This window comes from Bombina bombina, chromosome 6 (assembly GCF_027579735.1).
Source record: "Bombina bombina isolate aBomBom1 chromosome 6, aBomBom1.pri, whole genome shotgun sequence".
NCBI lineage: Eukaryota > Metazoa > Chordata > Amphibia > Anura > Bombinatoridae > Bombina > Bombina bombina.
The window spans coordinates 833,533,462-833,547,990 of NC_069504.1; the positions used below are offsets into that span (position 1 = coordinate 833,533,462).

Consider the following 14,529-nt stretch of genomic DNA (forward strand, 5'->3'; position numbering starts at 1 on the left):
TCGGCTTAATGGTAGCAGCAATGGACATAGTACCCTTTGCACGCCTACATCTCAGACCGCTGCAATTGTGCATGCTAAGTCAGTGGAATGGGGATTACTCAGACTTGTCCCCTACTCTGAATCTGGATCAAGAGACCAGAAATTCTCTTCTATGGTGGCTTTCTCGGCCACATCTGTCCAGGGGAATGCCATTCAGCAGGCCGGACTGGACAATTGTAACAACAGACGCCAGCCTACTAGGTTGGGGCGCTGTCTGGAATTCTCTGAAGGCTCAGGGACAATGGAATCAGGAGGAGAGTCTCCTACCAATAAACATTCTGGAATTGAGAGCAGTTCTCAATGCCCTTCTGGCTTGGCCCCAGTTAACAACTCGGGGGTTCATCAGGTTTCAGTCGGACAACATCACGACTGTAGCTTACATCAACCATCAGGGAGGGACAAGAAGCTCCCTAGCAATGATGGAAGTATCAAAGATAATTCGCTGGGCAGAGTCTCACTCTTGCCACCTGTCAGCAATCCACATCCCGGGAGTGGAGAACTGGGAGGCGGATTTCTTAAGTCGTCAGACTTTTCATCCGGGGGAGTGGGAACTTCATCCGGAGGTCTTTGCCCAAATACTTCGACGTTGGGGCAAACCAGAGATAGATCTCATGGCGTCTCGACAGAACGCCAAGCTTCCTCGTTACGGGTCCAGATCCAGGGATCCGGGAGCGGTTCTGATAGATGCTTTGACAGCACCTTGGACCTTCGGGATGGCTTATGTGTTTCCACCCTTCCCGATGCTTCCTCGATTGATTGCCAGAATCAAACAGGAGAGAGCATCAGTGATTCTAATAGCGCCTGCATGGCCACGCAGGACTTGGTATGCAGATCTAGTGGACATGTCATCCTGTCCACCTTGGTCGCTACCTCTGAAACAGGACCTTCTGATCCAGGGTCCCTTCAAACATCAAAATCTAATTTCTCTGAAGCTGAATTTGAACGCTTGATTTTATCAAAACGTGGTTTTTCTGAGTCAGTTATTGATACCTTAATACAGGCTAGGAAGCCTGTTACCAGAAAGATTTACCATAAGATATGGCGCAAATACTTATATTGGTGCGAATCCAAGAGTTACTCATGGAGTAAGGTTAGGATTCCGAGGATATTGTCTTTTCTACAAGAAGGTTTAGAAAAGGGTTTATCCGCTAGTTCCTTAAAGGGACAGATTTCAGCTCTGTCCATTCTTTTACACAAACGTCTGTCAGAAGTTCCGGACGTTCAAGCTTTTTGTCAGGCTTTAGCTAGGATCAAGCCTGTGTTTAAAACTGTTGCTCCACCATGGAGTTTGAACTTAGTTCTTAATGTTTTACAGGGGGTTCCGTTTGAACCCCTTCATTCCATTGATATCAAGTTGTTATCTTGGAAAGTTCTGTTTTTAATGGCGATTTCCTCGGCTCGAAGAGTCTCTGAGTTATCTGCCTTACATTGTGATTCTCCTTATCTGATTTTTCATTCAGACAAGGTAGTTCTGCGTACTAAACCTGGGTTCCTACCTAAGGTGGTCACTAACAGGAATATCAATCAAGAGATTGTGGTTCCATCTTTGTGTCCTAATCCTTCTTCGAAAAAGGAACGTCTGCTACACAATCTAGATGTAGTCCGTGCCCTGAAATTTTATCTACAGGCAACTAAGGATTTTCGACAAACGTCTTCCCTGTTTGTCGTTTATTCTGGTCAGAGGAGAGGTCAAAAAGCTTTGGCTACCTCTCTCTCCTTTTGGCTTCGTAGCATAATACGGTTAGCCTATGAGACTGCTGGACAGCAGCCTCCTGAAAGAATTACAGCACATTCTACTAGAGCTGTGGCTTCCACTTGGGCCTTTAAGAATGAGGCTTCTGTTGAACAGATTTGCAAGGCTGCAACTTGGTCTTCTCTTCATACTTTTTCCAAATTTTCCAAATTTGACACTTTTGCTTCTTCGGAGGCTGTTTTTTTGGGAGAAAGGTTCTTCAGGCAGTGGTTCCTTCCGTATAAAGAGCCTGCCTGTCCCTCCCGTCATCCGTGTACTTTAGCTTTGGTATTGGTATCCCATAAGTAATGGATGATCCGTGGACTGGATACACTTAACAAGAGAAAACATAATTTATGCTTACCTGATAAATTTATTTCTCTTGTAGTGTATCCAGTCCACGGCCCGCCCTGTCACTTTAAGGCAGGTAATTTTTCCATTAAACTACAGTCACCACTGCACCCTATGGTTTTCCTTTCTCTGCATGTTTTCGGTCGAATGACTGGTAATGGCAGTTAGGGGAGGAGCTATATAGCAGCTCTGCTGGGTGAATCCTCTTGCACTTCCTGTTGGGGAGGAGTTAATATCCCATAAGTAATGGATGATCCGTGGACTGGATACACTACAAGAGAAATAAATTTATCAGGTAAATTTCTTGTTTTTTTTTATAGTTCCAATACCAGCTCATTGTTTATTTAATTATAAAAAAAGTTAATGTCAATATACATTTTGATTTTGAAATTGTAATGTAATTTGTACCTGTTTCTTGTTGCAACTACATATTACTGAAATCTAGACATGTGCGATTCGGTTCGGTCCGAATCGAAATTCGGACGAATTTTGCCGAATTCGGGATTCGGATCGATTCGAATTTCCGAATTGCGGTAGTGCCGAATCTACCAAATAAATCCGAATCGATTTGAATTTATTCGGTAGATTCGGATGGATTCGGATGGCCGTGTATTACACTAGTATTGAACAGTATACTAGTGTAATACACAGCACATCCCACCGAAATGCCGAAATTCCAAATCGATTCGAACCGAATCTAACCGAATTTCTAACGAATGCGAAAGAATCAGAATGAATCAGAAACTAATTCATTCGATTTCTTCCGAATTTGAATCGATCCGAAACGAAATTCGAATCGGTCCGAATCGATCCGAACCGAATTTTTTGCGGCTGCACATGTCTACATTCCTTCAAACTTCAGAAAAATGTCTAAAACCTGTAATATAAATTTTGATCCATGATTTTTTTTTGTGTATTTCATGCCCGTTAACCTCTTTTTGCTTCGTTTAATTGTATTTTCAGGAACCAGCACAGAGCAGAATAAACCCATTTCTGATTCCTATGTGCTAATGGCAAATTCACAAAGTGAGATGGAGGAGTGGGTGAAGGCTCTTAAGAAAGCAGCTGGAGTTCCTCCTGGAGGTATTAGGAAGACAAAATTAGTCACTTACATAGTTATATTATTTATATAGCACTATTTTCCTATGAATTCTCAAACCACTTGATGAGTAACTTATGACCTTACAAGAATAAACAAAATGTTAACTCACAAAGTGACAAAAAGTGAAAATCGGGTAAAACACGATAAAGGTATAACATAAAACAATCATGTTTAAAATAAAATAACCCAATGTAAGTCAGAAATATGGCAGATAAGGAATCCAATAAATGTCCAATGTTCGTGGATATCTGTAAATGGACACAATGAAAACATATAGAGCTCGATTACAAGTTACGTGGTTTGGCTTTTTTTATTTCTACTCAAATAAGCCGGCTGGGTTAGCATGCATATTAAAACTTTAAAGCGCGCAAGCGAAACCCGATGTGATCTAACTTTAGGACTTTAGACATCGTGACTGCACTAATGTCTTCTCCCCTAAGGACTTAAATGGAGAGAGCTGAATAAAAAAAAACTAACACTTATTGCTTGCGCAATAACCCGACACGCATTAGACCAACTGCGCTAAACCAGAAGGTAGCTATGAATATTTTTACATTCCAAAGTTTTTCACATAATCAGAATTTGTAAAATCTCAGTCCTAAATAAACTGCTGTATACAAAATAAAATTAAAAATAGAAAGTGCAAAGTTTAAATGTAATAAAAGTGTACATTGATAAAAAAATACAAAGCACAAAGTGTAAATGCAGCAGAACACTCATGTCATGCAGTACTATATTGCTTTGGGCTTGTCTCTCCTTCACATACAGAAATATTGGAAACGCCCCTTGGAGAAGTAAAGCAAAATCTGCCTTTTCAAAATTTTACTAGGGATCGCGTACAGTTGGAGGATCATTTTATAATGTCTCACCTGAGGTTTTGAAAATCAGGGCCTCTATCAGTATACGGCTACATGAACACAATATAATGCCGAGGTGGAACGATCATACTCAGGATCCACTTACATTTTATATACATAGCCATATGAATAACCTGGTGACTTAAAAGGTAGAACTTTATGGCAAAATAAGTTTTATTTTCTATTTAACTTGTAACGGATTTTATGTGATTCTGAGATTTATTTATTTTTTAATTCGGCTATATAACATTATAACAAATATAACATTAAAATAAAAAATTTAATATAATTGAAAACTGAGCTATGGGAAGTAAATAAAATGGAAAATAAAAAAATAAAAAATCATTAATAAATAATTTAATCATTAAATAAAGAAGTCTTGCAGATTGTGAGAGAATTTTATATATATATGTAATTAATGGTCCATCCTTTGTCTTGGAGATGTGTTTTTACAAAGCAGAGATAGGGGCCTATCTATCAAGCTCCGAAAGGAGCTTGACGGCCCGTGTTTCTGGCGAGTTTTCAGCTCTGAGCAGGCGGACAGGAATCGCAACAATTCAATCCGATGGAGTACGATCGGGTTGATTGACAGCTCCCTGCTAGCGGCCCATTGGCCGCGAGTCTGCAGGGGGCGGCGTTGCACCAGCAGCTCTTGTGAGCTGGTGGTGCAATGTTAAATGCGGCGAGCGTATTGCTCTCCGCATTTAGCAATGTCTTGCGGAGCTGATCCGCACTGTCGGATCAGGTCCGCAAGACATTTCTTAAATATGCCTCATGGATTTGATATTAGGAAATAAGGCAGGTGTCTTCACTCAATGATGATCTTATATGACTGCTCAACATCACAAATCCACTCTGAATAATTTTACATTATGTACTATAGTCTGCATTTAATAGTTTACATCCTTTTTAAAAGGGCATAAAACTCCTTGAGTTTGTAATATGCACTTTTTAGCTATATTTAGAAAAATAACTGTAATATTTTTTTTTTTTTTTTTTGCCACTTTTTCATGAAACAAGTTTTATTGTAGGAGCTGGTCCTCAGCAAGTGTGCATATAAAAAGACTGTGCACAATGTTATAATGGAAGTAAAATGGACAGTCTCATAAAATTGTATGCTCTATTTGAATTGGCAAAGTTTAATTTTAACTTTAGTGTCCCTATAACTTCTTAAAGGGACATGAAACCCAATTTTTTCTTTCGTGATTTAGAAAGAGCATGCAATTTTAAACAACTTTCTAATTTACTTCTATTATCTAATTGGTTTTATTCTCTTGATATTCATTGCTGAAAAGCATATCTAGATAGGCTCAAGTAGCTGCTGATTGGTTGCTGCACTTAGAAGCCTTGTGTGATTGGCTCACTGATGTACATTTCTATTTCTTCCATAAAGGATATCTAAAAAATGAAGCTAAATAAATAATAGAAGTAAATTGGAATGTTGTTTAAATTTGTATTCTCTATCTGAGTCATGAAAGAAAAAAAATGGGTTTAGTGTCCCTTTAAGATCTGATATTTTCTCTAAAACAACTTCTGACTTGTTGTTCTGTCAGCAAAATGTGCAGAGCACAAAATATATTATGATGGTAATGAATTGCAAAGTTTTACCACCTAAGCAACCAGGAAGAGGGGAGGTGTTCTAGGCAACTGCTTACCTTGTATAATTAAAAATATGGCTATTTTTATACAACTGGAGAATATGGGATAAAAATGCAAATCTCTGGAGTAATCTCTCCCTGTTGATGCCAGAGATAGAAGTGCCTCGCCATTACTCAAGGACATTAATATGCTAAAAGAATTAGACTTCACTGAGAAGTGAGATGAGTTGAATTGCTTTAAGATATAAACATGTGGACAAAAGTATTGGAACCCTTACATTTTAATCAAATAATGCATAATTTGCACTGAAAAAGTGTTGAAATTAAAATATCTTTTGTCATCCATACATTGAGGACAATTCTTGCTTATTCTATAAAGACATTTTAAAATGGCCTGGACAATTCTAATGAGTCCCTTTAAAAGTTACATAAAATAATTGTTTTGTAGTCATACTTAAAGCAAACTATTCTCTTTTAATTAGTATCACAGGGATTTTCAATCTTATAATCACTCGTTCAGCCAGTTTAAATGGAGAAAATTACTCACTCTACTGTTGTGTGTCACTGTGTGTATCACACAGAACATGAAAAAGAGAAGGAGTGATGTCTAAGGCTACAAAGAAGGTAATAGCAAAGCATGGTCAACATTAAGGCTACAAGACCATCTCTAAAGAGCGTGATGTTTCTGTGAGCACTGTTGCCAATATTATTTAAGGCAAATGGGACTGTAGTCAACACACCTGAATGTGGCCGCAAGTAGAAAATTGACCAAAGAATGATGAGAAAGATTGTTTGAATGGTAGAGAAATTACCATGGACAACTTCAACACAGATCCAAGCTGACATTGAATTTCAAGGTGCAACAGTTTCAAGTCGCACTGTCTGTCGTTGTTTGAATGAAAATGGGCTCCACGGCAGAAGACCTAGGAAGACCCCACTTCTAAGAGAGAAACACAAAAATTTGTGACTCGAGTTTTCCAAAATGCATCCTGATAAGCCACAGTCTTTCTGTGAGAACAAAAGGTAGAGCTTTTTGGCAAATCCCAAGAATTCCATGTTTACAGAAGAAAAAAAAGAGCTTTTAAATAAAAGAACACAATCCCTAGCGTGAAATATGGAGGAGGCTCAGTAAAGTTTTGGGGTTGTTTTGCTTCCTTTGGTACTGGGTGCCTAGAATATGTGCAGGGCACAATTAAATTAGAACACTATCAAGGCATTCTGGAGCGAGATGTACTGCCCAGTGTTAGAAAGCTGTGTCTCAGTCTCAGGTTATGGGTCCTCCAGCAGTATAGTGATCCAAAACATACCTCAAAAAGCCCCTAAGAATGAATGAGATGAAAACATTGGAACATTCTGAAGTAACCTTCTATGAGTCCACATCTAAATCCCATCGAACAGCTATGGAAAGAGCTGAAACTCGCAGTAGGGAAAAGACATCAAACCTGAGATTTGGAGCAGTTTGCTCATGAAGAGTGGGCCAAAATTGTCTCCAAAGGCTGTGCTACAAAATATTAGGTTGAGTACCAATATTTTTGTCCTTTGCAATATTTCACAGCACCACTGTTGTTCTCTTGTTAAAACTTCCAAGCCATTTTATTTAAAACTTCACAGCTCTGGTGCAAACAAAAAGCAAACAGCAATGTTTTGTGCCTAATGGCCCTTAATCATGTATGTTAGTTACACCTGTGTGATTCCTTTATAAAACCTTAGCCCTTTCTTATACAAACCAAAAAAAAATGTATCTTGAGGGAGATTGTCTCAGCATAAACCTGTGAGTCATCATATATAGTCTATCTTTTAACATGCCCATGTTCTCATCCTCCCTGGGTCCCAAACCTACAGCCACACAATGCATGCCTTCAACCAACACACTGAGATACAAGCAAGGGTGACACAGGCTCTTTGTAATTTCCCTAGACACATACAAAATGACAAAAGGGAAATTAAAAAGTGCTTATGTCACCCTTGTTTGTATCTCAGAGTTTTTGGTTGAAGGCATGTTTTATGTGACTATAGGTTAGGGACGCAGTTAGGAAGTGACCTTGATGTAGTCCTGGGCCTGCCATCATTTGGCCAAATGCTGTAACTAAGTCTTCTATTTTGCTTTTAATCTAGCTGTTTGCTTGCAAGAGAGTGCAAGACTTTCTACGTGTTGTGTTAATAATTTTGTTTTGTAATTTTCCCTTTGGGCTTTGCACCCAGGCTAGTCCGGAGTTGACTGTCTGAGTCACTGAAAGCTGTGTAGTTGGCTGTGAGTGCTGGTGAGCACCCTGGGCTGTTGGCTGTGAGTTTTGCAGGGTCATGGGATGTGTACCCTGTCCAGTTTGAGAGTGCAGTCTGTTGCTGTGTTTTTCTGTTTATATATATATATATATATATATATATATATATATATATATATACACACACACACACACACATGTATATATAAATATTGTGTGTGTGTATATATATATATATATATATATATATATTTATATTATCTATTTATTTATTTATTTATTTATACACACCTATATTAAAGGGAGAGAGGTTATATATAGCATTCTCCCATTATTATCTGCTATTTCTACAAGCTGCAAAGCAACTTCTTGATTCCATAACTGTTTTGTGAATTTCTTTTCCCATTGTATTCCAAATTGGACCACTTTCAATCTATTTAGCATAACCTTTTGTTCTACAGCTTTACTTTCTTCTGAGCCCTTTTGAAATACTACATACGAATATATACATTTTTATTCTATGCTCACACCTTTAAATTGAACTGGTTTTACTGACTGATTTTTGAAAGATTTTATAATGCAGCCAAATAATTATTCAGTATTACTCACTACATAAAGAGAATCCAGTGCTTTATTGCAGTTGGTGCTTTGGAAACTACTGGGCACAGAGGGGTTAACTTTAAGCAGCTATTGATTTGACAGAGGGAAGAAAGACTGGTTTACTTTCTATCCATTACTTTAAAACAAAGGGATCCTTTTATATGTGAGGCAGGTATGGGCAGGCCTTGCCTCCGCAGTATGTTTGCAGCCCAGTGAAGACTCTCACTGCAATAGCAGGAGCTATGGGGATCTCCCTGCTACTTTCATGATGCCTAAATCTTTGCAGAAGGTCAGGTGGGATCTTGGGTGCATTTCAGTCCTGAAGATGAGACTAATTTGCCTGACTAGGAGGAAAAAGGTCATGTTGCAGAACGGAGGTAAAACCATCCTCCTATTATGTGTTAATAACTATAAATGTTAGTGAGGAAGAAATGTTTATGAGTATAGTGAGAATACCAGATAAGTTTAGTTCCATCCCTTACAAAACATCTGGAAGATCAAGATATAAAGTATACGATAATGTCTATACCTAAGAAAAATAGTATAGTAAATATCTTTATTGCATTTTAAAAATTCTTAACTCAAATGTAAGTTTATATATTAAAACATCAAGTTTTGCTTTATATATGACCAACTGTCTAGAAACTCAAACATAGTAAAATATTTAATACATTCAACAGTATTTTGAAGTCATCAAATTCCAAGAAATCATTAACATAAAAGCAATTTTATTTATCATTAAAACTCTTCCTTAAACAAGCTGTAGAGAGGAGCTGGGTGTAGAACCATCTTTATAAAAATACATCTATATTATTTTATATTAAAGGGACAGTAAAGTTGAAATTAACATAGTGTGTGCAATTAAAAAAATAATAATGTTATCAGATCAAAGAAGCAAATTTGTTCCTTTATTACATTATTATTTATTAGCAATTATTTTCTTACATATCAATTCAAAAGCTAATTCCATTACATTTTGGTCTGTTGAATAACTGATGGTTTAACAGCTGTTACATTAGCACATGTTCGTTTATATGTATTGATTATAATCTTGTGAAATTGTAAGTGGGATTTCATTTTTTTTTATCAAATGGCCTTATATCAATATAAATTTGTAAAAAAAGATCTGTGTGAAGTTTAACTCCTAAAGCATGTTTGAAATTCCCTGGTCAGTAAAAGGTGTAGGGTTGCAACCTGTCTGGGTTTCCATTTGTGTGTACAGGTTTGAAGCTGAGTAAGACCCGGACAGGAACATTTTTGGGTTTGGTGAAAAAAGCAACCACAGCCCAAAAAAGATGGCATTGTGCATTTGCAACATACTACAACGGCCTACAGTTAGTACTTTCTTGTGTGTGTGTGTCTTTGTGTGGTAGTGTGTCTGTGTGTGATAGTGTATGTGTATTTGTGTTTTGTGTGATAGTGTATGTGTATTTGTGTTTTGTGTTATAGTGTCAGTGTCTTTGTGTTTTGCGTGATAGTGTATGTGTATTTGTGTTTTGTGTTATAGTGTCAGTGTCTTTGTGTTTTGCGTGATAGTGTAAGTGTATTTGTGTTTTATGTTATAGTGTCAGTGTCTTTGTGTTTGACAGTGTTTTTCTGTGTGTGTAAGTCTGTGCGTTAAAACAAATAGTGTATTTTTTGTGTGTGTCATTTAGATTGTGTGTGAGAGAGAGTTTGTGTTTGTGTGAGAACGTTAGTGTCTTTGTGTGTGAGAGAGTATGTGAGTGTGTTAGAGTGTATTAGTGTGTGTGAGAGTGAGTTGGGGAGAGAGAGTGTGCATGTGAGAGAGTGTGTGTGAGAGTGAGTGAGAGTGTGAATATCTACGTGTGAGTTTGTGTTTATGTGCTAATATGCATAGGGGCATATTTAACAAGCTCCGTACAGAGCTTGATGCCCCGTGTTTGAAGGCTAAAGACCGCTGCTCCATAACCTGTCCGCCTGCTCTGAGGCCACAGACAGAAATCGCCAGAAATCAACCCGATTGAATACGATAGGGTTGATTGACACCCCCTGCTAGCGGCCGCCAATCTGTAGGGGGCGGCATTGCAATGCAGAGAGCGTATGCTGTCGGTGTTTATCGATGTGCAGCGGACATGATCCACTATATCGGATCATGTCCGCACGCACAATAATAAATATGCCCCATAGTGTGTACTCTGCTAACATATTTTTGCTGTGCTGTGCACGGCGCAAGATTGTTCCGGTTTGACCTGAACTAAAGGTGGTAACCCTAAACATGGGACTGGAAGGCTTGTGGTTGGTTTTGGCTACTCTTGAGTGGAGTTAATATGGACTAGAGTGGAGTCACGACAGGCCATGGGTGGTTGTAGAATGTAGAGGTAGGGTTCATGTGCTCAGCACTGTGGCTCAACAGTGTCCAGCTTCAAGGACAACAATGAAGAGGAGAAACTCAGCTCCGTAAAGTTGAAATCAAATACTACCAATTTATTATGAGGTACAGAGATTAATATTCTGGTCTCAAATGAGCTAGCACTCAAGGGATCTGATACGCTTCCTCGGAGATCCACAGTGTCACTCTTTAGCGACAACAGCAGGCAGGTCTATATATACAGAGCTCCCAATATGAAACTATCCCACAAACAGCAGAATAGATAGGGTGTCTGGTAAACACATTTGTATTGAAGGTTCTAAATCACTAATAGGCAGTCAATTCATTATTAGATAGAAAGCAGGGACAAAAGCAGTACAGTATATTTTTTAGCAGAGTATTTAGTAATTTGAGAACCTACAATTGGATTTTGTATAGTTTTCTATGTAAAATGGGCCTTGCAGTATAAACAAGTGAGCTGCACAAGGTGTTTTGCAATGTTCCAACAGCATAACATATTCAGTAAGACCTTGAAGGGTCACTGTAACCAAAATTTTTCTTTCGTGATTCAGATTGAGCATGAAATTTTAAGCAACTTTCTAATTTACTCCTATTTTCAATTTTTCTTCATTCTCTTGCTATCATTATTTTAAAGAGAAGGCATCTAAGCTTTTTTTTGGTTTCAGTACTCTGGACAGCACTTTTTTATTGGTAGATGAATTTATCCACCAATCAGCAAGGACAACCCATGTTGTTCACCAAAAATGGGCCGGCATCTAAACTTACATTCTTGCATTTCAAATAAAGATACCAAGAGAAGGAAGAAAATTTGATAATAGGAGTAAATTAGAAAGTTGCTTAAAATTTCATGCTCAATCTGAATCACGAAAGAAAAATTTTGGTTATAGTGTCCCTTTAAAGGGATATGAAACATTTCATAATTCAGATAGAGCAAACAACTTTTAAACAACTTTCTAATTTACTTCTATTATCAATTTTTCTTCGTTCTCTTGGTACCTTGTTTTGAAAAGCAGGGACGTATGCTATGGGTGCACCCATTTCTGGAGCACTATATAGCAGCAGTTTTGCAAGAAGTATATCCATTTGCAAGAGCACTAGATATCAGCAGCACTATTTCCTGCCATGTTGTGCTCCGGATGCCTACCCAGGTATCTCTTCAACACAGAATATATTGGGAACAAAGCTAATCTAATCAAAATTTTGGGGTTTCATATCCCTTTAAACAAACATGAAACCCCAAATTTTTATTTCATGATTCAGATAGAGCATACAATTTTAAACAACTTTCCAATTTACTTCTATTATCAAAATGTCTTTGTTTTCTTGGTATCCTTTGTTGAAATGCTGGGGAAATAAGCTCAGGAGCCTGCATGTGTTGCCAGAACTACTGAACACAGTGGCTAAAATCTACTAAATTCTCTCTCAGTTCTCTCAGATTTTTTCATTGCCAGCAGCCACCGAGGACCTCTCTCCCTGACAGCAGCTGCAGTAAACAGCTCCTGGAAGTCAGACATGTGAGCAGGTAAGCACCGGGCTTGATGCAGGTGAAAAGATGCCAGAGCTTCTTCTCACCGTCAGATCCGGATAGAAGATGAGCCTACTTCCTGCTCACAGTCTCTTAAAGGGACATGAAACCCCAATTTTTTCTTTTATGATTCAGATAGAGAATATAATTTTAAACAACATTACAATTTACTTCTATTATCTAATTTGCTTCATTCTTTAGATATCCTTTGTTGAAGAAATAGCAATGCACATGTGTGAGCCAATCACACGAGGCATCTATGTGCAGCCACCAATCAGGAGCGATTGAGCATATCTAGATATGCTTTTAAACACAGGATATCAAGAAAATGAAGCAAATAAGATAAAATAAGTAAATTGAAATGTTGTTTAAAATTGCATGTTTTTCCTAAATTATGAAAGAAAAAAATGTGGGTTTCATGTCCCTTTAAGGTCTCCCCTATGTGCCCGCCCCTTAACCTCTCTATCACCCATCCTCCTCTCACTTGCCCTGCTCTGGGGTCAAATGCCCTTCCAAAATAGGCATTTCTCCACGGCTGGCATTCTCACAATTTCCTGTGTCAATGTATATAGCTTAGTCACTAAAGAATATAAAGATCAATTAACTGTAGTGAGTTAGCTGCATAACATAATATATGAACTTGAAAGATTGCTGAAATTAATTAATTTTATCCTTACAGTTTACAGTCAGATACAAATGTATCTGTATATGCACAAAGAGCCACAAGCTTGTAACCTATCTCTATAACCATATACATATGCGTACACAGATATTCCTGTATGCACAGGGGATAGAAATAACAGTCCCTTTAAGTGCTTCATTTCGTCAGCACTGGAAACAGATCAAAAACCATCTTTCTATTGTTGCATCTAAAAGCAGGAATCTTAAATAGTACAGCTACAACCCCCTTTATCCAAACTGCTTGGGACTGGAAACGTTTTGGATTTCAGAATGTGTATATATTTGTATCTGTAAAATGGCACAGCTTGGGGAGGGGGTGGTAAGGGTAAGCAACATTTTATGTCATTTAGGTAATATTTATATGCTATAATACAGCTTATACATGCAACCTAAAGGTTATCTTATATTATTGTAATACTTTTGTATACATAGTACTAGGAGAAGGATAGTATAGTACTGTAATCAGAAAAGTAATAGTTGTGATTTAACATAGAATAGCATTCAGTTTGCGATAAACAGGGTGCGAAAATAACGCCAAAAAAGTTGCGTTATTTCACTCTCCATGGCGCTGCCATTACGAGTTACTGAAAAGCCTCCTTTTGCTGTGCGTTATGGTGCGTTAAGCTCCATACCGCACGAAAGCTGAGGGCTGATTTGACATGCTTGTGCACGCTTTCCCCCATAGATATCAATGGGGAGAAAGTGTTAAAAAAAAATAACACCTGAAGTGCGGAATGGCGATCGCTATAACGCAACCCCATTGATGTCTATGGGGGAAAGAAAGTTACTTTCAAACCCTAACATAAACCCTTAGTCTAAACACCCCTAATTTGCCGCTCCCCAACATCGGTCACACTAAAGAAAGTTATTAACCCCTAATCCATCGCTCCCCGACATCTCCGACACTAAATAAAAGTTATTAACCCCTAAACCGCCGCTCCCCGACATCATCACCACTAAATAAACCTATTAACCCCTAAACCTCTGGCCCGACACATCGCAAAACACTAAATTAAACTATTAACCCCTAAACACCCTCCTAACTTTAAATTAAAATTACAATATAGCTATATATAAATAAATAAATAAAAACTAACCTGTGAAATAAAAATAAACCTAACATTAAACATTAAATTAACCTAACCCTACTATTCTAATAAAATAAAAAAAAATACGAATTAAAAATCCTAAATTACAAATTTAAAAAAAAATAATCCTATGAAAAAATTAAAAAAATCTAACATTACAAAAAAAAAACACACTAAAATTACGAAAAATAAAAAACACTAAGATTGCAAAAAATAATAAATGAAATTATCAAAAATAAAAACAATTACACCTAATCTAATAGCCCTAAAAAAATAAAAAAGCCCCTGCAAAATAAAAACACCCCCTAGCCTACACTAAACTATCAATAGCCCTTAAAAGGGAATGTAGGGCATTGCCCTAAGTTAAACAGCTCTTTTACCTGT

General features: G+C 37.6%; 1 protein-coding gene across 4 annotated transcripts in view; it reads left to right on the forward strand.

The window, feature by feature from the left end:
* Positions 1-14,529, forward strand: part of ARHGAP25 (Rho GTPase activating protein 25) — a 372,857-nt gene that overhangs the window by 302,789 nt on the left and 55,539 nt on the right. For 3 of the 4 annotated variants that reach the window (XM_053718200.1, XM_053718201.1, XM_053718202.1), the window contains exon 4: positions 3,086-3,205. The exons of the other annotated variant lie outside the window; for it this stretch is intronic. In XM_053718200.1, the coding sequence (XP_053574175.1) occupies positions 3,086-3,205 (120 nt within the window). The remainder of the gene's footprint in view (positions 1-3,085; positions 3,206-14,529) is intronic. 4 annotated transcript variants of the gene reach the window in all.